This window comes from Vicugna pacos, chromosome 6 (assembly GCF_048564905.1).
Source record: "Vicugna pacos chromosome 6, VicPac4, whole genome shotgun sequence".
NCBI classification, from domain to species: Eukaryota; Metazoa; Chordata; class Mammalia; order Artiodactyla; family Camelidae; genus Vicugna; species Vicugna pacos.
The window spans coordinates 54,914,883-54,941,049 of NC_132992.1; the positions used below are offsets into that span (position 1 = coordinate 54,914,883).

The window sequence follows — 26,167 nt, forward strand, 5'->3', positions numbered from 1 at the left end:
TTAGGATTTCATTTGAACCCTAACATCATGCTTCAAATGCTGTTTGAAAAACAACTGAGATGAAAAATGAAAATCTCATCTGTCTTTCCTTACCTTAAATTTTAAGGCAGGTGTTTGTGTCATAGACGATGCCTTCAATCCTTGTAGCCGTTCTTCTATTTCTCTCAACCTAGGAAGGAGTATGAGATTATGCACACATTCATATTTATATATTTTATAAGTATTAGATGTTCACTAGTTCCCTAAAGCATAAAGAAGACAACGAAGACCTAGTATCCAATCCCTCAAACTAATCCTTAAGTGACAGTATTTAAAAATGTACCTGCTGTAGCATAAAAAGTCTATAAAAAAGTTTATAGAATAATTAGTACAAGTACTCCTACTCTTCACAATACATGCTGTTAATAGCTTTCTGGGGGAAATCTTTAGTAAAATGTAAGGAACATCCAAGTATGTATATGCCTTAAATAAAACATACCAAATGTTCATACACTATTTCTATGTCTGTCCTTTTTCTACACTTAATGATGAATCTTAGAGATCTTTTCACTTCATTGCCTCCTGATCTACTTCAATCTCTTTAACAACTGTGTAATTGTCCATGTCATATAGATTAAACCGTTCTTTGCTGATGAAATTATTTCAATGTTTTCCTATTAGTGTTTCATATCTACTTTCATTTAATAAACAATGGAACTAAGTTAAAAGAAAAGGTGCAGTTCATTTCCTAAGCCTGTTAAAAAAATTCTTTTTTACTAGCTTTCACATCTAAAATGCAGCTCTGAGCCTTGCCAACATGACATTTTCTTTCAAAACTATCAATTATTTTGACACTATAAATGTGTGTATCTATACTATGGTACGTAACAAGATTGTAAATGAAATCCTTAGACAACTTCTATAAGACTAAAATTCAATGCTTCTTGAGTAAAAATTTAAATCAACTAAACTGTTTTTATATAATGCTAACTATCAAAAAGAGTGACTTTTCACTGTTCTATTAGAATTAATTGGATGATCATTAAGAGAACAAAGACTGAGCATCTAACTAGAGATGAAGATAGGAATGTAGCAGAGAATTAAAAGATGGTATCAGGATGGCCAAAAGTGATTAGGTAAATGTCAAAAATATATTTGTCAAGAAAAAAAAAGCTTTAAAATTATTTTCAGAATAATAAGAAAGGTAAAGGCCCATCTCTAAGATTAGTAAAACTACAAAGGATTACAAACTGGTAAACATTTTCAATAAGGACTCTAGAGAGTGACTCAGCTTTGAATAAGTTTTAGATTTCACTCCTAACAAACTGTGAAGAAGAGACAAAAGAAAAAGATGACTATTTTATGCTATAGGAAAACACGTAATTAGCATGAAAATTAATAGTCTCTAGCTTGATTAGGCATGTTATCTAATAAACTTTGTACCCTAGACAATGTATTTTTTCTTTATTATGAAAATTTTAAGTTTTCTCCTTGGAGGTCCAGTAATTCCATGAAGAATTTTAAAATTCCTTTAAGAGACTAGGGCATTTTACCGTCGTTTGGTCATATAGAGTTCATCAAGAAGGTGTCGCTCTTCATAGCTCATCCATCGCTCATCAGGCAACTCTTCTTCCTTCTGCAGCAATTGTTCATAGAGTCGAACTGGATTCCAGCCAGTCATTATGTCATAAGTGATGACACATCCCAAGGAATGTGACACTATTGAGACTTTACCCCCTTTTTCTTCAAAGTCCGGATTCCGAGAACAGAAAAGGGAATACAGTCGGTTCAGCTCTTGCTGAAGGCCTTTAACTAGCTGTTTGAAATAAGAAAACATCAAATTAGATGTCTAGTAAGATTTCTAAAGAGCCCTGGAAATTTCTTCTTTGTTGCAATGCATTCATATGCAACCCTAAATTCTTGTATCTTCTAGTTTTTAAGCCACAGTAAGTTTTAGGAAAAGACTATCTAAGTTTATAGTAACAGTCACTAACATATTGCATATGCTACATATTATATATACTATTACCTTATGCACTTAAATAAGAGTAATGCAATAAAAGGCCATTGTATGATTGAAGAAAAAGCTAATGTTGATCTACTTGATATTCCAAAATTCCCATTAAGTTGGTAACACAGGTATGAGCAAAAAGTTGTTTTATATGGCTGGTAAGCAGGGCTTTTTTCAGGTTTAGATGTTAATAAATAATGTGGGAATTTTTCTTTGTAAAACTGTTTCCTTTGAAATTTAGCTTTACAATAAGGTTCTTTTGTTACTCAAATCCGTATGTGGCTCTGACTGAGTTTTAAGGCAGTCTTCTTCTCTTCCTACCATTGTTTACTGCTATTTGATTATAAACTTACTGCCTGATATTCAGTTTCTCATTTCAGTACTTCTTAATATGCCAGCTGTTATTCTGGCATACAAACATTAATTATGCATTGTTTCCATTTTCATCTTGTTATTTTGTCTCAAGAGACAACTAGCCTTCATCAGGTTTCACTGAACATTCTTTAGCAGACACAAACTGAAAATTATCTGAGCACTCATATTTGGCAGAGGCAGGAGTGACACGAATGCAGTAACGTGAATGAAGGCGTGGTGCTCTCTCTGGTCGCTGATGTCTCAGTTCTATAATGCAATACTGAGGTCTGGTTAAAGCTACTGAAACCATGTATTGGGTCTGATGAAATATATTCAGCCAGTGAAGGAAGAGATGGACAAGATGAGCTGGTAACATATGGAAGGATGACTAGCTGCCTTTTCTCTAGGGAAGAATGCAAAAATTTTACTTTCACTGAACATTTTACTTTTTCCTGGGAAAAGCAAAAGAATTTCATGCTTTAGTGTAATGATTCTCCTTCAGTGTGCTTGTTAAATACAGACTGCTAGGCTCCGTCCCAGAGTTTCTTAGCCAGCACTTCTGAGGACTACAAGTTAGTGGCAAATGCATATGAAAATCTTCTAAGATATGGTAATTCTAGTCAACAGAATTTAAGAAGTAGGCAGTGTGATGTCAAATTACATGCTCTGTTCAAAGTGAGCTATAACAAAGCTTTGGACTTGGCTTTGACAAGAACATGAAATAGCCCATAAAATTTTTTCATTTTCCTGATTTACAATCTACATGAAGGGAAGTGTAGAAAAAGCTAATGTTTCAAACAAATAAATTCCTTTAAAAGCAACATTTGCTAATAGTTTTTACTTTTGAAAGCCTTGATTTTAAGATTCTTACCATGTTAAGTCTAGAAATATTAAAAGATATATAATTAAGTATTCTGGCAAAAGGTACTCAATCTTTTTGTTTTTAAAAAATACCAGCCACCCCCCAAATTAAAGTTGAAAAAAGGGAAAAGATCTACCAGTGGTTAACCTATTTCACATTAAAAAAAATTTAAAGCATCACTCACTATACCCAACATTTTCTTAGTCTAGCAACCATATCTGGTTAACAAAACAAGAGTAAATATCCAAGACAGAGAAAGCCTATTTGACACTACAGTATTTCACCATGGACTGAAACCTAGAATGGATAGTTTCTGAACAGCTGACGTTTTCATCTGTTTTAATAATCATATACATGAATAGAAATGGTCTTTTTCCTTATTAGAACATATCTAGATAGTATAGTATTTTTAATCTTTGCTTATAGCTTACGTATAAAGAACATTTGTGGTCGATACATTATGATTTTGAAAGCTAACTTTTAAAATGGCTTTGCACTACCTCTAAATACTTTTATAAATCATCCACTTAGCAGCAAAAGGAGAAATCCACCTCGATGTTGTATCCAAAAAGTCTACTCTAATTAGGGTTTGTTTTTCCCTTTCTCCTTTCTGATCCAATTATATTCTCCCAGCTAGGATCCCCTTGTGACCAGCCATATTCATTTGGGATATCTGAACCAAGATTAATGATATAACATGTGATCTTAATTTTATTAGCTCTACAATATTATCTAATCAAATCAGCTAACACAAACAACAGGCACTGGGTGGCTTTTCAAAAGTTTTTTTTAAAAGCATTTCTAATTCTCATAACCACTGCATAAAAATTAAAATTTATGAAGAAAATCAATCCAAAAGGAAAAAACCCAGTAGCTTCAAGAGAAAATCCAAACACCCAAAATATGGCTTAAGAATATAATTAATCCTTTGTCCTTCTCCCTACTCCAGGAAATTTTAATGAGGAAAAAGTAATTTAAAGAGTTCATATACATCAATTAGATAATTTTCAAGTAACAATGGCAAGATAGGGCCATGACAATTTTCTTCATAGTTCTTCATTTTAAAAAGCCATTGACAAGAGAGTTCAGATGTACAAAAGATGTAGTTTTCTCTGGATTTTTCATGTTACTTTATTTAGGGTTGAAGAAAGAGCCAAAGGCTCTTGATGATATCCTGATAGTCTAGAATTAGTTTCTTTAAAAAAAAAAAACTGGTCCTCAGGAAGTATGACTTGAGAAGTACTGATCGATATGCAAAACTTTCCCCCTAAACATGGCTCTTTAGTGATTATTTGCACAATCACTAATTGGGGTCCTCACATGAGCATCTCAGAATCTTGAGTAAAAAGGGGCCTCAGAGACGATCTAATTTAAACTACTGTGATGATAAAAGTTGCTTCCATAACACCTATGGTGAGCCAGTAAGCATCTACCCCAGTGAGTATCTCCATACTAAAGTGGTCACTTTCATTTAAAAACATTTCTTCCCCAGTTTTATTGAGATATAATTGACATATAACATTGCATAAGTTTAAGGTGTACAGTGTAATGATCTATGTTTATATTATGAAATGATTACCACAGTTAGTTTAGTTTAAATCTATCACCTTATATTATTTACAATTTTTTTCCTTGTGACATTTCTATATTTTTAAGGCAGGTTTAGTTATTACCTAGTTCTTTATTAGAGTAGGAATATTCTCTTCCACAATCATAGCATAGTTATCAACGTCATAATTTACTTTGACATAATATTTTACCTAACCTACCATCCACATTTTAATTCTGTCAGTTGACCTAATAATATCCATTGTAGCACCTCCCTCATCCAGTACAGGGTACGGCTAGGATGAGGTGTAATTAGCTATCGTATCTCAAATCTCCTTATTTGGAACAGTTTCCATATCCATTCTTTGTCTTTTATTATGTCAACATTTTAGAAGAATATAGTCTCATTCCTACTTTTTTTTTAAGAATTCTCTCACTTTAAGTTTGTCTGATGTGTCCTCATAATTGGAATACTGCGTAAATAATGCTGTGTCTTTCTCTGGGTGTCCCTCAGAACATTCAGTAAAGACATTGCTTGATTTCCCCATCGTTTACTTTTCTGCAGTCTGAGAGGATACACTTTAAGACCATGCAAATAATCCATTTCTCATAAAAAATCTGCCCTCATTTCAGCATCCACTGATGATTCTAGTCCAGTCCTCTTCCTGATCCACCATGATAGCTGCAAAATGAGACTCTTTCAATTCCAGCATTCCTTCTACATTTGCTAGTAAGCCCCTGGCATTCTACTGTAGGCAAAGGACCTCCTTGCTCCTCCATTTATCTATTTATAATCAATATGGACTTAGACATTTTTCAATGCTTAAGAATTCCTTAGTATATCATCTTTATTACAATCCTACATCCTTATTATAATTCTATATTTAATATAGAATTAAAATCTATATTAAAAGTACTACTAACAATTCCTTACAATAAGTAATAACAATTACTTAATTTTTTTGGTGCTCAAATTGTTCTAGATTTGGCCAGTGGGATCTGCTTTTTTAATTTGACTTTTGTGTCCTTTTGTTTTGAGCATTTTTCTACTTTTTGTCAAAACAAGTTGTTCCAGTTTTGACTTGGACCTATCCTGCTCCTGCCCAGCAATCAGCCATTTTTCCAAGAAACTCTAGTTTTTCTTAGTGGGGAATAACAGTACCAGAGGCAAAGATCTAGGTGCTAGTTGTGCTCATTAGACTAGGGTGTCTTTGCTTCTTGGCCTTTTCAGTGGACAAAGGTAGGCAATATATGCATGTATATACTTCTATGTGCTTAAAAATATATGTTTAAATTACACAGACGTTATCTATATACATTCACGTATTTTCAAAATCATACATTCACATTAATACTCTCAATTCCAGTGCCCCCTATGGGGTTCTTTTTTTGCCTGTATTTTTAATAAGCACCACAAGTGACTGTTCAAATTAGGGATGTTTGGGAAACACTGCTGAACATTGCTGATGAATCTCAGTCACAGGCTGTCAGCACTTTTCCAGGAAATTCAACTGGATCAAAAAACCAACAAATTTAAAACACTTCCATTTCATTTATCTTAGCTATCAGTTCCCTTTTCTTACTGAGTATCTGCCTTATTTGATCCCACCCTGAGGATAACTATCTTTGAAGATATAAGAGCAAAATAAGAAGTGATCACTTTCTCAGTCATCATTTGCCAATGGCCAGAGCTCTGAGCCTGACACTTTAACCTTTTTAGTTTTTCTGGATATTAATTCCACTTAAAACTTTTAAAAAAGCACTTATTATTACTTTTGAACATTCAGGATACCTTCTTAGGAGTACTACTCACTGTATGTGTGTGTGTCTGTATCTGCGTAAGGTATATAGAGATGGGGGTATGGGGGTGTGTACGTGTGTGTGTACACACTAATATGCTCTCAGCCATTCTCTTTCCTTCCCCCCACCCCCTATGTAACAATGCCCGCTGTACACTCTAAAGGACTATGAACATGTAAATTATTAATACTCTGCTTCACCAACTAGGTCTACTTTGTTGGTTAGAATTAAGTCCAGAATAGCAGTTCTCCTTGTAGCTTCTTTTACTGTTCTCTATCACATCAAGGCAGACTTTGCCCAATGCTGGTATGTGGCAATGAAGGGAATACAGCAAAAGGAATGAAGACAAATCCTAAGGGGATGATAGCTGGAAGAGAAGGAAGTTTCTACGGCAACTAACAAACATTTCTGTAGATTTTGTAAATGAAGATACGTAAACGGTATCTTGGATGAAGTTAAGAAATTATTGGCTTGGAGCTGTACAGAGTTCTACTGGTAATTACTCTTTGTACTAGTTTCTTCATCCTTCACATGAGGATATTAATCATATCTACTTCATAGGGTAAGGATTAAACAAATTAATACGTTAGGTAATTAAGTTATTTCCATGTAACAGAATTCTTCTCTTACCGATAAAGTGACAAACTGCACTGGCAGAGATTCTCTCATCCCTGTGAGCAAACTTTCACCCCTCACCCCCACCCCACCCACCCCTGCCACTTTAGGGTTATTTTCGTGGTTTATCAGCAACATTACTACTTGAGAACTGTACAAATCCACTACAGAAGCAAGTCTATTATATACAAAACATCTAAAGGACATTTCTAAGTGTCTAAAACTCTTGTGAGGAAAATACCCAGTTATTAATCAGATTTATGAAAACTGGTATTTTTTAAAGACCCATTTTCTAACCGATCTCTCACTTCCAAGATTATCCATTTTATTAAGGGTACCAATGTGTAGTTTAAGACTATCAAATACACTATGAATTACAGGCTATTTATAGATTAATGGATTCCTATAATTTTTGCTTATGGGGAAAAAAAGCATAAACTGTTAAAATTCAGGACACATATGCTATCACTCTAAAAAATACCCAATAGAAAGAAGATAATCATGATACTTACTTCATCTCTATAAAGTGGGCTAGTATAATACATTATGTCCATTGCACTGCTGTTTAACATATCCCTTAAACCTCGTACTTTGTCTGGAGTAATGGAATCAACAGTGTCTACAAATTAAAAAAAAAATTAAACTTACAGAAGATCTGTTTGAGGAAAAATTGTGAAAAAAATTACATTCTCTGAAACAACAGTGTTTTAAGTTAACATTTAAATATTCAAGACTAGCTATGAATCTAATGAACCTTCTCTTCTTGAAATTTTACTATGTATTTCACTATATATATTTTTTACTATAGATATTTAAAAACAGTGATGAAGACAATTTACCTACCACAAACATCACTTCACTCATTGGTGATGAAAGGTTAAAAACATTTCCTTTAAATCAGGAATAAGCTAGGGGTATCTCTCTTTTTTAAAAGTTAAAAAAAAATTTTATTGAGGTATAGTTGATGTACACTGTTATGTAGGTTTCAGGTGTCCACCATAGTAATCCACAATTTTAAAAGGTAATATCCCATTTATAGTTATTATAAAATATTGACTATAATCCTTATGCTATACAATATATCCTCATAGCTTCTTTATTTCATACAGAGTAGTTTATACCTCTTAATCTCCTACCCACTAAACTTGTTCCTCCCCTACTAGCAACACTTATGTTGCTTTCATATCTTTGCTACTGTTAAATAATGCTGCTATCAACACTGGGGTATACATATCTTTTTGAATTAGTGAGGTTGTTTTTGGGTATGTACCAAGGAGTGGAACTGCTGGGTCATATGATAGTTCTATTTTTAGTCTGAGAAACCACCCACCGTACTATTTTCCACAGTGCTGCACCAATTTACATTCCCTCCAACAGTGTATGAGAGTTCCCTTTCCTCCATACCCTCTCCAGTGTTTGTTATTTGTGTTCTTACTGATGACAGCCACTCTGAAAGGTGTGAGATAACAGCTCATTGTGGTTTTAATCTGCATTTCTTTGATGATCAATGATGTTGAGCATCTTCTGATGTGCCTGTTGGCCCTCTGTATATCTTATTTGGAAAAGTATTTATTCAGGTTTTCTGACCATTTTTTAATTGGGTTGTTTGTTTTTCTTGATGTTGAGTTATATGAACTGATGGATATTAATCCCTTATTGGTCATATCTTACGCAAATATTTTCTCACATTATATGTACAGGTTGTCTTTTCATTCTGTTGATGGTTTCCTTTGCTGTGCAAAAGCTTTTAAGTTTACTTAGGTCTCCTGTGTTTATTTTTGCTTTTATTTCCTTTGCTTTAGGAGACAGATCCAAAAAAATATTGTTATGGTTTATGTCAAAGAGTGTTCCACTTATGTTTTCTTCTAGGAGTTTATGGTTTCTGATTTTACATTCAGGTCTTTAATCCATTTTGAGTTAATTTTTGTATATGGTGTTAGAGAATGTTATAATTTCATCCTTCTACAGACAGCTCTCCAGTTTTCCCAGCACCACTTATTGAAGAGACTGTCTTTTCTCCATTGTATATTCTTTCTTTCTCTGTTGTAGATTAGTTGACCATAAGTGCATGTGCTATAACTGGGCTCTCTATTCATTTCCACTGATCTATGTGTTGGTATTTGTGCCAGTATCTTACGGTTTTGATGATGGTAGCTTTGTAGTATAAAGCCAGGGAGTGTGATTCTACCAGCTCTGTTGTTCTTTCTCAAGATTGTTTTGGCTATTCAGGGTCTTTTGGGTTTCCATATACATTTTCAAATTATTTGTTCTAGTTCTGTGAAAAATGCCATTGGTATTTTGATAGGCATTGTGCACTGGATCTGTGTATTGCCTTGAGTAATATGATCATTTAAACAATATTAATTCTTCCAATCCATGAACCTGGTATATCATTCTATCTGTTGGTTGTCGTCTTCACTTTCTTTCATCAGTGTCTTATAGTTTCCTGAGTACAGATCTTTTACCTCCTTAGGTAGGTTTATTCCTAGGTATTTAACTCTTTTTGATGAGATGGTAAATGGGATTGTTTCCTTAATTTCTCTTTTTCGACAGTTTGTTGTCAGTGTATAGAAATGCAACAGATTTTGGTATACTACTTTGTATCCTGCAACTTTACTGAATTCATTGATGAGCTCTAGTAGTTTTCTGGTAGCCTCTTTAGGATTTTCTTTATATAGTATCATGTCATCTGCAAACAGTGACAGTTTTACTTCTTTTCCAATTTGGGTTCCCTTTATTTCCTTTTCTTCTCTGATTGCTATGGTTAGGACTTCCAAAATTATGTTGAATTGAAGTGGAAGAGTGGGCATCCTTGTCTTGTTCCTAATCTTAGAGGAAATGTTTTCAGTTTTTTCACCACTGAGTATAATGTTAGCTGTGGGCTTGTCACATATGGCCTATATATGCTGAGGTGAGTTCCCTCTATGCTCACTTTCTGGAGAGCTTTTATTATAGGATGTCTACTATTTTAACATATATTCTACTTGAAGTCTTAGCCAACTTAATACAGTAAGAAAAACAAATAATAGTTTTAAGAAATGGAAAAGATCTGTTTTCATTTGCAGGTCATATGGTTATCTACAAAGAATATACAAAAGAATCTATAAAAAAATTTAATGCATATATACTTTTGCCTAACTACCACCATGATCAAGATACAGAACTGTTTCATCACCCTAAAAAACTCCCACATGCTATCCTTTTGAATTCAACTCCCCCTGCCCCCAAACTCTGGCAACCACTGATCTGTTCTCTGTCCCTATAGCTTTGTCTTTTCCAGTATACCATAGAAATGGAAGCACAAATTATATAACCTTTGAGATTGACTTCTGTGATATTGTGATATAAGAAGAAATACACATTTGGTCTTTGCCCCTGGTTCTGGCACTGGGTTCCAAAGACCCTTTTAAGTCGCTGAGTGATAGGGGTAAAACAAATGTCTTTTATTATTCATGAGACTTGGTCAATCATACCTGAGTTTATGCTAATGACGTGACTATTGGAGAATGGGGGCTGGTTGCCAGAGGAACCAATTTTGAACTTTCTGTCCCATCCCCTAATCTCTGGAAAGGGGACAGGGGCTAGAGGTTAAGCTCAACTGCCAATGGCCAGTGATTTAATCAATTGTGCCTACATGATGGAACCTCCATAAAACCCCTAAATAAACAGGGTTTGAAGAGCTTCCAGGTTGTTGAACAAATGGAGGTACTGGAAGGGTGTGTACTTGAAGGGGACAAATCTCTGCACCCCTTCCCTATACCTTGCCCCATGTAGCTCTTCATCTGTATACTTCGTGATATCCTTTAAACTAGTAAATGTAATTTAAACCAGTAAATGTAGGTACAGTTAATCCTTGAACAACATGGGTTTGAACTCTGAGGATCCACTTATATGTAGATTTTTTTTTTGATTAAATACATACTACAGTGTATTAGGCCATCTGCAGTTGGTTGACTCTGCAGATGAGGAACTGTGAATACAGGGTCAGAATATAAGTTATACTTGGATTTTTGACTGGGGTAGGGGGATGTCAGTGCCCCTAATGCCCACATTGTTCAAGGGTCAACTATAAATGTTTCCCCGAATTTTGCGAGTTGTTCTGATAAATTACTGAATCTCAAGATGGAGTAATGGGACTCCCCAATTTATAGCCAGTCAGTCACGACTACAGGGGACAATCTAGAACTTGTGAGCAGCATCTGAAGTGGGGGGCAGTCCTGTGGCACTGAGACCTTAACCTGTCTATATTATCTCTGGGCAGCTGGTATAGGAAAAGAGTTAAACTGTAGGCTACCCCACTGATGTCTATCAAGAACTAAAGATTTGGTTGGTATGGGGAAAATCCCCAACACATTTGGTATAAGAAGTGTTGAGAACAGAAACAGACAGTGGTGTTCTTCCTTTAACCTCTTTCACTCAGCATAAAGCCTTTAAGAATCTATTGCAGTAGTTTAAACATAACAGAAAATTATAGACTCAGGGGTTTTATTAAATGTTAATTCATCCATGTTATCTATGTTCCTGAGCAGCCTAAAAAACTTATCTGGGTGGATGGGAAAAGCTCAAAGACAGCGCTATTACCCCAGAACTTTACGTGTGAGCTGTTGCTGCTGAGAAGCCTTCTTTGGTCACTAGCATTCTTTTTAAAAAGCTCATTACAACTTTAGGTGTCATTTTGGTTTATAAGCTATAACTGACATTCCTAACTGACCATGAGGCAGAATCACAGACTAGGAAGAAACCCTGGAAATCATCCGGGGGGCGGGGGCAGTTCAGCACTGTGATGAACACAGGCTCTGGCATTGTGCAGACCTAGACTCTATCTGCCATTCTTAGTTAAATTCACATTTTACTGAGTTTCAGTCTCCTTATTAGCAAAACAGAGAAAATAAAGTATGTATTTCATAGATCTGTGAGAAAATTAAATGAGATACTCTATGTAAAACAAACTGCAGAGAACCGGGCACACAGTAAAGGCTCCACAAACAGCAGCTGCTACTATGTCCAGTACAACTCTCTCATTCTTCACATTATGTAAATAATCAACCTAAACATTCTATTTTAATGGTTTTAACATTCAAAGGACAGAGTTTTGCATAAAGAAAGACGCATATATTATAGAATTTCTTTATGCTAGATTATAATTCACCAGCCCAAGGAATGCAGGTACAACAATAAAACCAAAATCCTGAGATTTTTATCTTCCAAATATAAGGGAAGAAAATTATTAGGAAGAAAATGTAAGATCATATGAAATTGTGGACAACAAATGTCTTAAAAATATTGACAAGTCACTTTTCTGTCAAAAACTCCCCCCACCTCCCACCCCAATCCACAGAGGGCATGCATGAAAACTATGCTATCTGTGAAATCTATATGGTAATCCAAATGACCTAAGTTGATGTAATTATTTTAAAAAGTCAATGGACTTTATTTTCTTTAATAATCTAGAACAAGAGTATACCTTAACACAAACAAAGACACTTCATTCCCAATGAGCAACACTTTGTTGTCAGTGACTAAATCATTCAATTTTTAAACAAAATGTACCTCCATCCAGAGTAAGTTTTGACCGCCACTCAACAGGCAGAAATTCAACATGTGTTGCATGGTTGGAAAAATGCCTTTCTTCTATTTTTCTTGCAGCCTCCCTCATCCTAAAAAAACAAAACAAAAATAAAACAAAACAAAATCTTACCAGAATAATTTCACATATGTATTAACATGGTATAAAATGTCTTTAATTGTAACACTTCCATTTGCTTATAGCTTTGTCCAATTTTGTTTCAACTACTGCTATACTATGCAACAGTTTGCAATACTAAGACATCTTCATTTCAAAGCTATTTTCCTAAGTTTGCCGTCTATTATTTCAAATATTCCAAGCTTCCATACTATATTCTAAAGAATTACATGTATAAATCCTCAGTAGAGAGAATAGTATAATAAAATATCCCTGGTGCTATCACCCAGCTCCAAATGTTAGCATATCGTCACCTGTCTTATTTCATTTATTCCTCTACTGGTTGTCCTCAACGTATAGATTTTTAAATTTTATTTCAAAAACTAAGGTACAGCAAAATTGACTTTTTTTCCTTTTTGGTGCCACACAGATTTATGGTTAGCCCGCCATAATGAAGGAACAGAATACTTCTATCATCTAGAAAACTCCCTCATGCTATCCCTTAATGGTTTGGTAGCACCCTTCACTCATATTTTAAAGCAAATCCCAGATATTACAAATGTAGATAGCTTAGTCTATATTTCTAAAATGTAAGGAAAACATAACCTATTCAATACTATTAGCATATCTAAAAAGTTAATAATTCTTTAATTTCTGCAAATATATAGTTTAGCAATCTCATTTTACCAGACTATAAATGTTATCTTTAATAACATAAAAATATTTTTACACTTTTGAATTGAGCTCCAAATGCAGCTCATGCATTGCCAATTGGTAGATCTCTCTCTTAAGTGTCTTTCAATCTAAAAATCCCTTTCTTTTTTGGCTTTGTAATTCTTTTTGTATCCTGTGGAGTTTCTCAGAGTCTGATCTTTAATGATTGCATGCCCATGGTGTTATTGAACATATTTTTGTTCCCTATTTATCAGTGAGATACTGGGGCCTCATCAGATTCAAGTTGTCCTGTTTTGGCATCAACCAGGTGTACATACACCTGGTTTTCTCTCTTTTTGGTGATACTAGCAGTTATAATCATTGCTTAGATCCATTAATTTCCTATGCTTGCAAAAGAATGCTTTTGAAATCCCATCATTCCTTATGTTTCTGGAAAGAGAAATTTCCTCACATCAAACACTGGCTGCCTTGCAATACACAGTTTCTGTATGAATTGAGAAAAGGCAAGATAAAGGGTTAATTCTTCCTTTTTATTGATAATTTTCAAAATACTGAGTTGCTAGAGGTTTTATATTTTTTGACATCATTACTCATAGATTTAAACATATTTGAAGTATTCCAACCCACTGTAGTTATTATCCTTACTGATGCTCAAATTGTTTCCTTTTTCAGTCAGTGAGTCTCTTCAAACTGGCTTCTACGTCTTTTTGACACAATCTCACTAGCTTTTCTTTCTTTTTTTAAAAAAAAAAACAACAGTGGCTTTCAGTATATAACAGAATTGTACAATCATCACCACTAAATTCACTCCCATAAGAAACACCATACCCATGGTAGTCACGCCCCATATCTCCTCCCTCCAGGTTCTGGCACCATGAATCTACTTTCTGTGTCTATGGATTTGCTTATTTTAGATATTTCAGGTAAGTGGAATCTATTATATATGGCATCTGTGTCTGGCTTCTTTCATTTAGCACCATATTTCAATGTTCATTCATGTCGTATCATGAATCAGTACTTCTTTGCTTTTTATGGCTGAATAATATTCTGCTGTATGAATAGACCACTTTTGTTTATCCATTCACCAGCTGATGGACATTTAGACTGTTTCAATTTTTTTGGCTATTATAAATAATGCTGCTATGAATATTAAAAAGTTTTTGTATAGATATATGCTTTCAACTCTCTTGGATATACACCCAGAAGTGGAACTGCTGGCTCATATGCTAACTCCACCTTTAACTTTTTTGAGGAGGTACCAAACTGCTTTCCAAAGCAGCTGTACTATTTTACAATCTCATCAGCAACAACACAGGAGGAGCCTAATTTTTCCACATCCTTGCTACTACTTGCTATTTTCCATCTTTTTGATAAGAGTCACCCTAGTGGGTATGAAGCAGTATCTCTCTGTGGTTTTGAATTACATTCCCCTAATGACTAATAACACTGAGCATCTTTTCACGTGCTTATGAGCCATCTGTTCATTTCCTCTGGACAAATGTTTATTCAAATCCTCATCCATTTAAAAAATTGAGTTATTTCTTTTTTATCATTGAATTATAAGTGTTTTTTAATATAAACTAGATGTTAGACCCTTATAAGACATATGACTTGCAAATATTTTCTCCCATTTTTTGGGTTGTCTTCACTTTCTTGATGGTGTCCTTTGAAAAACAAAAGTTTTAAAGTTTGGCAAAGCCCAATTTAGCTTTTTTTCTTTAGTGGTTTCTACTTTTAATGTCGTATTTCAGAAATCAATGCCTAATCCAAAGTTATGAAGATTTACTCCTATGTTTTCTTCTAAGAGTTTTACAGTTTTAATTTTTATATTTAGGTCTTAAATTGATTTTGAATTAGTTTTTGTATGTAATATAAGGCAGGGGTTTAACTTCATTCTTTTGCATGTGGATATCGAGGTATTCTAATATTTGTTAAAAAGGCTATTCTTTCCTCATTGCATTATTTTGGCAGTCTTGTTGAAAATCAACTGAACTCTCAATTTTATTCCATTGATATATATCTTTATGACAGCCAGTACCACAATGTCCTGATTACTACACATTTATAGCAAGTTATGAAATTCTCAGTGAGGTTTCAGGAGGTAATAAAATAAGCTTCTGTGTTAAATCTGCCAGGCTTAACTAAATGTCTCTTTATATTCTTCTAAAATTATAGCCTTAAAATTATGAATTTATTACATTGGATATATAAGATCAATGAAAATTTTCCTTGCAATAAAATGTCACAAAAATAAATCCTATTTAAAATACATTCATCCATTTTAGTAAACAAATTCTGATATTCCTAGAAGTTGTCTATAAACTTTTGTCTCAATCCATATAAAATAATAAACATATTTTGCTGGAACAAAATAGATTAAAATCAGTTTGAATTCATTAGCATATTCACTAAAATAAGGTGAGAGGGGCAAAAACCTCTATTTCCAGGCATTTGAGACATGATTTCAAGAGATCCTTAGAGAACAAAAGGTTGCCAAAGAAGCGGAGTGTGGTAACCCCTGATTCCACGTTGCTCTTTTCAACAGCAGTCTCACAAATCAAAACACAAGTAAAAACAAGCTTCAGAATGGCACTAACAAGGATGAAGCTAATTGTACTTTCTTTAAAGTCCTAGACAATTAACTTAGGAATGGTAGAAGGCATGGGGAAGGGTAGGAATCCTCTAGACTTTCCCATCTGTTATTGAGCAGAATTCCTTTATTTATTTTCCATCAATCACTAACATATATGACGAGTTTCTCATCAAGTTAAACCTGTCTCTGAAGGAATGATGGCTATCTTCCCTGTAGTGAATACTGTTTTTTGTTTTTTTTTTTTTGAGCCACCTTGTATTCATTCAACCTACTTCCAATAATAGCTCTTGATTTTTATCTGTGGCTCTACCTCTCCCTATGGTTATGATGAAGCCAACTTCCAACTGACTCTAGGGTGAGAAGATGATGAGTTTGGCTGATCGTATCAGGACATGTACAGATCAGGCAGTTGGATGTGACACCATCAGTCACTGAAATGCATTGACTAGTAGGGACTTCTGGGCAAAAAAAAGACTTATTCTTCCTTTCTGAACTTGAACACAAGATAATATAAACCATATCTAGAGCCACAGGAGACGTCTGAAAATAGCTCAAAAATGAAGCAGGATACAGCAGATAGAAACTGGATTCTGACGACTTGTTTGGCAAATCTGAGAGTTAGTCTTCCCAGTTTTATGGGTACTAAATCCTTCCGGGTTAAGTTTTCCCTCACTTGCAGCCAAAGAAATCAACTTGATACCTTCCCATTTATCAACAGCTCCAGTGAGAATATGTCATTAAACCTACTTCTCAGGTTCCCAGATATCCAAGCAAAAGATTAGCATCTTGACATAAGAAGTTAAATAGTGTGGGAAGTAATGTGCAAATCATCAGAAAATAAAATCAGAATCAGAGGGAGAGATTTCTGTAATATAAGCTATTTGTCTGACAAGAATTAGGGTGGCCAGGCAGGATCTGACAAAGATTTTTTTTAATTGAATTGTATTTTTACTTTAATCCATCAGCTGGCTTTAAGAGGTGTTTTAATAAAAAGTGAGACAAAACTCAAAACTCAACACTGAATTATTATAGAGATGTTGCAAAATAAATTTGAAGTTCAGAACCTGATAAACTGTGCTTTCACCAATGAACTCATTTGTTCTCATCATGTCATAAATCTGATCGGATTTTTCTTTTTTAAAAATATTTTATTTATTTATTATTGTATTACTTAATTATTTTTTATTTTGGGAAGGGTAACTAGGTTTATTTATTTTTAGAGGAGCTACTGGGGATTGAATCCAGGACCTCGTGCATGCTAAGCATGCATTCTACCACTTGAGCTATATCCTCCCCCCATCAGATTTCTCTTTATACTGGTTGCTAGAGCCAAATTTGTGGTGGAAACCTTAACCCTAAAATTTCCTTTTAACAGAATCCTAAACATTTATGAAACACTCACAAACACCTCTCCCCACAACATATTATATATATTTTTAGAATAAAGCTGAAATACATATAAATAAATGAGGTAAATAACCTGCCTGGTGTGTTGGTAAAGCATCCGCTGTTCTCTGTGTAAAATTTAGAGTTCAGTTTCTCTGGCTGTAATTAATTGGACAGGTTAAGCTACTAACTGGCAACTTAAACAATTCTTAGTTTTCTCAGAATTATGTGACTTTGTGGTATTCTCAGTATCTGCCATTTAGAGAGTAAGATACAAACTTAAAACTAGATTTTTTTTCTTCCGTTCAACCTCAGTTTAATGTATATGAGCAATGTATTAAGCTAACAAGGCTTTCCTTTCCCTCCTCTTCTCCATGTTGTAGGGGTAAAAAATCAAATAAACATCAGTATCATCATCTAGACATAATAACTCTCAAAATTTGGTCCAGAAACTTCACACATTAACTTAAGAAAGAGTAGACTAGTTGGCACAGAAGAAACATGTGGTGTAGTGATTAAACTCTATTATCCTCTGGAAACAAAAGTATGAATTCTGACTAGATGGAGAATGCATTCACCAAAGAACTCACATGGCTGTATTTTTGATAATTCTTCCTTGGTCCATTTTCTGCCCGATGCCATGCACAACAAATACAATATGGGTAGTCTGCGATGGCTTGTCTTCTAATGTGGCTTCTTCTACATAACCTCTATGAAGTCTGGTCCCACTACTTGATGCTATAGAAAAATTATGATTCTAAATTTATTATTTATTATAGAAATAGCATTTTCACAATATATTGTAAGAAATAAAAGGAATATTATGAACAAATTTCACTGGGTTGGGGAGGGATATAACTTGTAAGATACATATTGATCAGCTCTGATATAAAGTGCTGAACTGAACATGACAGTAGAGCCAGAAACCACAAGGCAAAAGGAAGGGAAAATGGATGAACTGAACACATAAAAATTAAAAACTTCTCTATAAAAAAAAGTATCACAGAGCAAAGATAAAAGATGAATGACACACTGGGAAATATTTTGCAAAATATGACGTACAATAAGGTAGCTACCTAAGTACAAAAAAAGAGCTTACTAATCAAAAAGTGAAATGACAACTAGCCAAATAGCAAAATGGGCTAAAGATAGAAGGTAACTCACAAAACAACTGACTAATAAACATAACATATAAATAGATATTCAAGAACATCTATTATCAAAGAATGAAAAATAAGACAGTATAAAAATTATCAGACTTCACAAAAAGTTTTGAAAAAAATTATGTTTTGATAATTCTTTCACAACTTCTCCAGGTACCATACCATTCCTTCTTTTCTTTAAGTCAAACTTCTTTTAAGAGCTGTCTATTCTCACTGCCTCCATTTCTTCACCTTTTACTTAGACTTCAACCCCATGCCAATGTGGCTCTGCCCCAGCTATCCATCTAAGTCACCAATGACCCACATTTCACTAAATCCAATGAAAAATTTCCCTTCTTCATCTTCCCTGACACTGTTTCAACTGTCATATTTTATCACACATCACTGCCTCAGGTTTGACTGCTTTGTGCTTTTAGAAGTAAAAAAGTTATTTATTAATCTTGTCAGATCATTCTAAATATATAATTATTCATTAACGAATACATGTCAACTCAATCACCTTAATAAAAGTTAGCTTAACAGGGTAGTAACTGTCACTAAATTTAATATATATTTAAAATATACTAAAAATGAAAGTTGAATAATCTATTTTGAATATGAGAGAACGTCAGATTCCCAAAATTTTGACAAACTCAAGTAATATTTAACAATTACCTTTAGAAAATCCCAGTTTTTGAGTAACTGTTCTTGCAATTTTAGATGTTGTTGCATCACTATAAAGATATACTTCATCCACACTGTGCCAGTCCACATGGTTTCGACTCAACTTGAAACTATGAATAGCTGTTGCAAAAAAGAAAAACTAATTTGAAGGTCCAAGACAAACTTCATTTGAGTGAAAATTATAACACACAGATTTTTGAATCAATATTTGAACTCAGTTCAATAAAAAAACTACTTCATTGAAACATATATTTATGTGAAACAAGAAATGTATAGGGACTTAGAAACAACATGAAATAAAATGGCTTAACTACTACAATTTTAACCTCTATAGTTAATGTGTTTTGATTATTAAAGAACTGCTTTCCCAGGTGATGTGACCATTCCTTAGGTATTAGGGATATACACCTTCATGAAAGTCTCCAATACCTGTGACATAGAAACTTAAGTTCCTTTTGTTGACTTTATTTTTCAGTCTGTGAAAATTTCACTCAGTACCAGACAAGACTCAGACGAAAAAAATTTACCTTTAAACTGGGAATAGAATAATCTAATTTACTGGAATATAAGGTATTTTGGGGATATTAAAACCAGTTACCACTGGTTATTGTTCACTATAACGGAACTCCAAGGTTGAAAGATGTTTTAAAAAGAAATCAAAGAGGTTTTTTCTGACTGTGATGCTCAAATCAATATGGTTATTTCATTTCTGTAACTGAGGTATGCTTGGTGAAAGTGAACTCTAAAAAAAAAGTCAAACCTATATACCTCAGGAATACATAAACTCTGTAAGGCAGGGACTATATTTTGATAATTTTGTATCACTAGCAACAAACACAGTCTTAGTACAGTGCCTGAGGTATACCACATTTAGCAATGTTTGTGGAAGCAACAGATTAAGAACACTGTCATAATATGTCCACCAATTCATAATTTGATAATTCTTATATTTTACTTTTTTAAATTGAAGTATAGTCAGTTTGCAATATTGTTTCAATTTCTGGTGTACAGCATAATAGTTCAGTTATACGTATACATACATATATTTGTATGTGTATGAGAAGATATGGGAGCGATGGCGTCCACTCCCTATATACATTAAAACACATTTTCTAATTCATTTTTGCGATCAGTGAAGACTCACTCAACGCCTGCTGTGAGCTTTGGTTGTCACCCATGGTTTTTATTAGTTTGATCTGTTGTTTTCAATAAATGCTAGTGTCATCTTCAAAAAATTTTTTTCATGAAAAATTTTTTAAACGAAAATACTTTTTCATTATAGATTACTACAAGATATTGAATATAGTATCCTCTGCTATACAGTATAAATTTGTTGTTTATCTATTTTATATACAGTAGTTAGGGATAAACTGGAAATTCTTATATTTTTAAGGATTTAAAGTTTTCCTCTTTATCTCTGGTACAAGGGTAAGAAAAATTCACATACTCACCTTCAGAAAATCAGGCACTGTTAAATCACCATGCCTAATTTACTTTCTTAAAATCCTCTTTAAGCAAAATATTGTCCCCCATTATATATAAAGATGCAGAGATATCAAGAAATTAAGTGACTTGCCACAAAGCTACTTAGTGGCAGAGTCCAACAATTCTGATTTGTAGATGGGTTGAAAATAACTTCAAGCTAAATATGAAAGGACACAGTCCTGAACAAGATCTAAGATCCTAAGACATTTTTATGAAAATCTATTCCCTACTAAAAGACAGAGAAAAGCAAATACTTTCTAGGAAAATGTACTTCTTAATCATGTTATAAATGCCATTTCAAAAATTTATGAAAAACCAGTTTTTATCTTACCTGCCAGGATACATTACTAACATTTAACATAAGACTGAGATGTAATTAACATAACAAACATGAATAATATCTTCAGTTGCAAACAAAACGTAAAACCAATGTACAAACTCAGCTTTTTAAATAAAAGGACTTTTCATAAATTAAAAAAATCTTTTGCAAGATTTTAACAATGATTTACTTTTCTAATTCTCTGTCTGATCCACTTCAGTATTTTGACTTACTGTTTAACTTAATGTTTCAAAACCACATTTTTGTCAAAATAATTTTGAGCAACATATGCTTAAAACATTAACATTACAAGACCAAGATATTAAGAGAATAGTGTTAAGCCAACAAAACTTCATTCCCTCCTAAATCATCCACATGCTGTCTTAAAGTAAAACATCTTAATATTGGTGAATATCTCATTATCAGACTATATACATCATTTACAAGTGTTCACACCACTTATAATTAACACTAAGCAAAATAACACAATGGGAATATTTCTAAAAAACTAGTAATTTCTATGCTCTAAATACAACTGAATGCTATAAACACAACTGAATGCTACAAGCCAGGAATATAACTACACGGAGAAATAAAACTACAATTACTGTACCTTGGGAACGCTTTCGTTTAAGACCTGCTGCATCTGTACTCTCCTTAAATCCTCTCCATTTGAACAGAGAAGGGAGGGAGAAGGGAGGGAGGTGGTAGACAACTAAGAAAGCAAAAACACTGAGCTTCAAAGTAAATTTTAAATGAGGTCTGCCATTTTGCCTTTTTGCTACATTAACTTAAAAAAAATGAGTTGTATTTGACAAACATTATTCTAACTGCTTATTTCTATAATTTCTAATTAAAAATCAGTGAAGCAAAATAGTTCAATAATGTTCATCAAATATATGCTCTACTTCTACTGAAAGTAAAAAGGCAAATGATATCTAAATGAATCAGTTAAAGACAACTATGTGATCACCGTTTTTAATGCCTTTGTATAGATAGGATTAAAAAAATCGAATGTGGCATTTTTGTATGCTTAAGAAATTTATGAACTCCATCTTTACAATACTAAGGTTATTTACTCTCATCAAATTTGTGACTATGACACAGCCAACATCTGATGTGCAAACTGAAAATGCAGTAACATTTAAAATATCTAATGCAGCCTTTCTGATACCACAGTATACATTCCGCTAGATGCTTTCCCTCTGTTACACTGAAGTGTAATAGTCTTGCCACAGAAACAAAACATTCTTTTCACAACTCTGTTCAAGTTGTTAAAATACTTTAAAAAAATGAAACTTCCCCCTCAAAATTAAACTTTGAACTTATTTATTAGTGATAAAATAATGAAAGATTTATTAGTGACAGAATGACAAAAAAAAGTCATTAGTAAAAAATGTATGCTGTGACATCCTGAAAGCATAACACAGAGTAAAGCCAGACATAGACTTGTTATTTGGCAAATGTAGATAACCTTAAAGACAACATTTTCCCTCTCAAATATTGCTAGTTATGTATCAATAAATTTCTTTACATTTTAAATAAGCAATTATTTAAAAAATTCACTTAAAATTGAATCTTATAAATCAGTTTCTTAACAATTCAGTTAATGAATCACAGAATTTTATAATTTGGTTCAAATTTATATTTTAACACATTTGATTTTCATCCTCACTCCCTTCTACATTAATGTGACATTCAAAGGTTCAATACCTAATTCTTGTTGTACAGTACTACAAATTTTTTTTAAAAACCTGTTGTATATATAGATAAAGTATATTTAAAGATACGTGATAATGATAACTGAGAAATGCTTACAAGACACGTAATACTTTTAAATGTAATTAGTTAATTATAAAAAAGTACTGACAAGGATTAAAAGCTGGGCTATAACATCAGGATTATAAAAACAGTTCATTGTCATAGAGGTGTGGAAAGTGATAACCAAAGCAATTTTCTTCACTGAACATATTCCTTCTTTCATGTGCCTTCTGGTCAGTTACTGAGGAGTAAAGAGGTACCATTTGCAGGAAACATTTTTTAACCAAAAAATTATTAGGAAAAAGCTAACATATCCAAGTAGATCAAATTTGGCATAAATCTGAGACTTTACTATTCAAGCAAACCCTCAATTTTATAAATCTACTAGTAAAACTAACATATAACAATTCCATATTTATTAAAAGAACTAATAAGAAACATATGGACCATCTGATTACACTTTACATAAACACTTTCTAAAAACTAGTCAAGACACAAAAAGTAAAAACTTTTTTCCTGAAGGAATAGTATAATTTAAGGACTAACAAAAAGACAAATACAATATACTAAAATCAGATAAACATTTATTTAAAACATTTTCACAAAATTAAATAGACATGGTTCTTTACCTTCTTCTCAAATTTAATTCTTATTTTCACTTGAAAATCATTTGCTTTGTTATAACATTCTGTAGCAGAGAGGTTAATTTTTTTCAACCCAAAGCAAATTAGGGGACCCACCATTAGTTAGTACAGTGGGGACAAAAAGGGTTTACTATCATTCCAAACAAAGGTCACTAAAATAACGTTTAGCTAAGAATTCTTATATAGTGTTAGCAAAAGTATGCATAAATGCAAAATACAACTGAAAATGCTAACACAATAAAAATTTTCATTATGTTTTAAGGTCTTACACAGAAATGAAAAAGATTTAAAGTACTAAAACAGTGTTTTCAATAAACTTCCTTACTAGCATTCATCTCTTAAAGAAATGTTCTTCATTATATAATTCCTAAAGCATCAAAAAAGGGGGTTGCTGATGATATACTAATCTGTAGAACAGAACAACTCTATAGCTTTTCCGTTTATAAAAGCTGGCAACTTGGATAATCTCAATTTCAGGGGAAGGAGGCTTGCCCAACTATGAGAAAACACCTGTAAATCTTTTAGGGCTTCAGAGAAATTAAATAAATTTATAAAAATTAATAACTAAAAGCTAGAAGGTAGGAATCCTCTCAGTCATCAAAGACAGTAAAAGAAAAGCTGGTAAGAAAGGGTTAACACCCTCTTCCTCTTCATCACCTTTCTGACTTCTGAAATGATATATTCACAGTTTGGGATATCTTTATTCAGGAGTAGTGATAGAAATATACACTATATGCCAAATTGTTAAATGTTGTAAATCTTTAGAGATCCACCAACATTTGTGGTGTCATAGCACCCCAGATTAACTTGAACAGTTAAGTCCTTTGTTTTTACTTTCAGCCTGTAACTTTATATTGAGTGTAACTCCTCTGTAGTTGTATCTTGCATTCCTAACAAATCTGTCAATTTCTGCCTTTTAAAAGGAGTGTTAGTTCACTTGTATTTACTATAGTTTTTTATATGCATGAGTTTAGGTCTACCATTTCCCATTTATTTTCTTTGTTCCATCTGTATTCTTATTTCTCTTTTTGTTCTTTCTTTTGGATTTATTTTTTATTATTATTATTATTATTATTATTATTATTATTTACTATTTTAATTCCTCTACTAGCCTTAAGAAAAAACAAAACAACTTTTTATTGTGGAATAATTTTCAACCTACAGAAAAGTGCAAAAATAGTAGAGAGTTATTATACATATGTGTGTGTGTGTGTGTGTGTGTGTGTGTGTGTGTGTGTGTGTGTGTATATCTCCTTCATCCAGCTTCTCCTAATGTTAGCATAACTATAGTACCATTATCAAAACTAAGAAATTAACACTGGTACAATACTATTGACTAAAATACTGACTATATTCAGATTTCTCCAGTTTTTCTATCAATGTTCTTTTCTGTTCTAGGATCCAATCCAGGGCGCCAAGTTGAATTCTGTTATGTTTCTTTAGTTTCCCCTAAACTATGGCAAATTCCTCAGTCCTTCCTTGTCTTTCATGACCTTGACACAAATTTTTTTTTTATCTTTACTGAGGTACAACTGACAAAATTATAATATAGTTAAAGTGTACACTGTGGTGATCTGATATACACTGTGAAAGGGTCCCCCATCTAGTTAATTATGACTTGGACACTTTTAAAGAATACTGGTCAGTTATTTTGTAGAATGTCCCTCAATTGGAGTCCGTCTGATGTCTTCTCATAATTGGATTGAGGTTATCCATTTTTTGACCAGAGGGAGGTGCAGGACTAACCCATTTGGTTCAACCATTTTTTACTCATTACTGCTTGGATAGAAAAATTATAAAATAAGTGAGGTACTACTCTAGTACTAAGCTTAGGTATTTATAAAATTACTTATTTGAAGGCCTGATTTTATTTGTATGATTTCTCCCCAGTGAATTTCTAGGCTTTCATTTGTTATGGTGCTGGATAAATGCTTCTTAGCCTAAGAGGTGGGTTGGGAAGAGAATCATTTTTTAATTCTCAGAGAAGATGAAAGCAAAATAATAAAAATGATTATATTTTGGGGGTTACCTTTACATGATAAAGAGTTATGCTGAACTTTGATCAATCCTTTTCATCCAATGCTTACTTTAAGATTAGTAGGAAAATTAACACAGAGAAAATAATAAATATATCCAGTGTATTTGTGGCTACAGTTACCCTCATCAAGACAAGATAAGGTCAGAAGGAATTTGTATTTTATTTTACTGACCTTCAAGGCAAGAACTCTGTTAAGTTTCTTAGGAATTCCCCAGAGCACTTAAAAAGAGTTTTCTTTTTTTCAAAATTAATTAATTAAATTTATTTATTTTACTGAAGTATAGTAAGTTACAATGTGTCAATTTCTGATGTACAGCATAATGTTCCAGTCATGCATGCGTGTGTGTGTGTGTGTGTGTATATATATATATATATATATATATATACACACACACACAGTCGTTTTCATATTCTTTTCATTAAGGTTATTATAAAATTTGAATATAGTTCACTGCGCCATACAGAAGAAATTTGTTTTTTATCTATTTTTATATATATTAGTTAACATTTGCAAATCTCAAACTCCTAAATTTATCCCTTCCCACCCCCTTTCCCTGGTAACAATAAGATTGTTTACTGTGTCTGCAA

The 26,167-nt window shown here is 33.1% G+C and overlaps 1 protein-coding gene across 4 annotated transcripts in view; it reads right to left on the reverse strand.

The window, feature by feature from the left end:
- Nucleotides 1-26,167, reverse strand: part of DDHD1 (DDHD domain containing 1) — a 70,628-nt gene that overhangs the window by 19,449 nt on the left and 25,012 nt on the right. For 2 of the 4 annotated variants that reach the window (XM_072963076.1, XM_072963075.1), the window contains exons 3-9: nt 21,750-21,851; nt 19,324-19,452; nt 18,097-18,244; nt 12,720-12,826; nt 7,682-7,788; nt 1,533-1,795; nt 94-169 (exon numbers count right to left, since the gene is read on the reverse strand). In XM_072963076.1, coding sequence (XP_072819177.1) covers nt 94-169; nt 1,533-1,795; nt 7,682-7,788; nt 12,720-12,826; nt 18,097-18,244; nt 19,324-19,452; nt 21,750-21,851 — 932 coding nt within the window. The remainder of the gene's footprint in view (nt 1-93; nt 170-1,532; nt 1,796-7,681; nt 7,789-12,719; nt 12,827-18,096; nt 18,245-19,323; nt 19,453-21,749; nt 21,852-26,167) is intronic. The other 2 variants (XM_072963078.1, XM_072963077.1) reach the window with 1 other exon arrangement.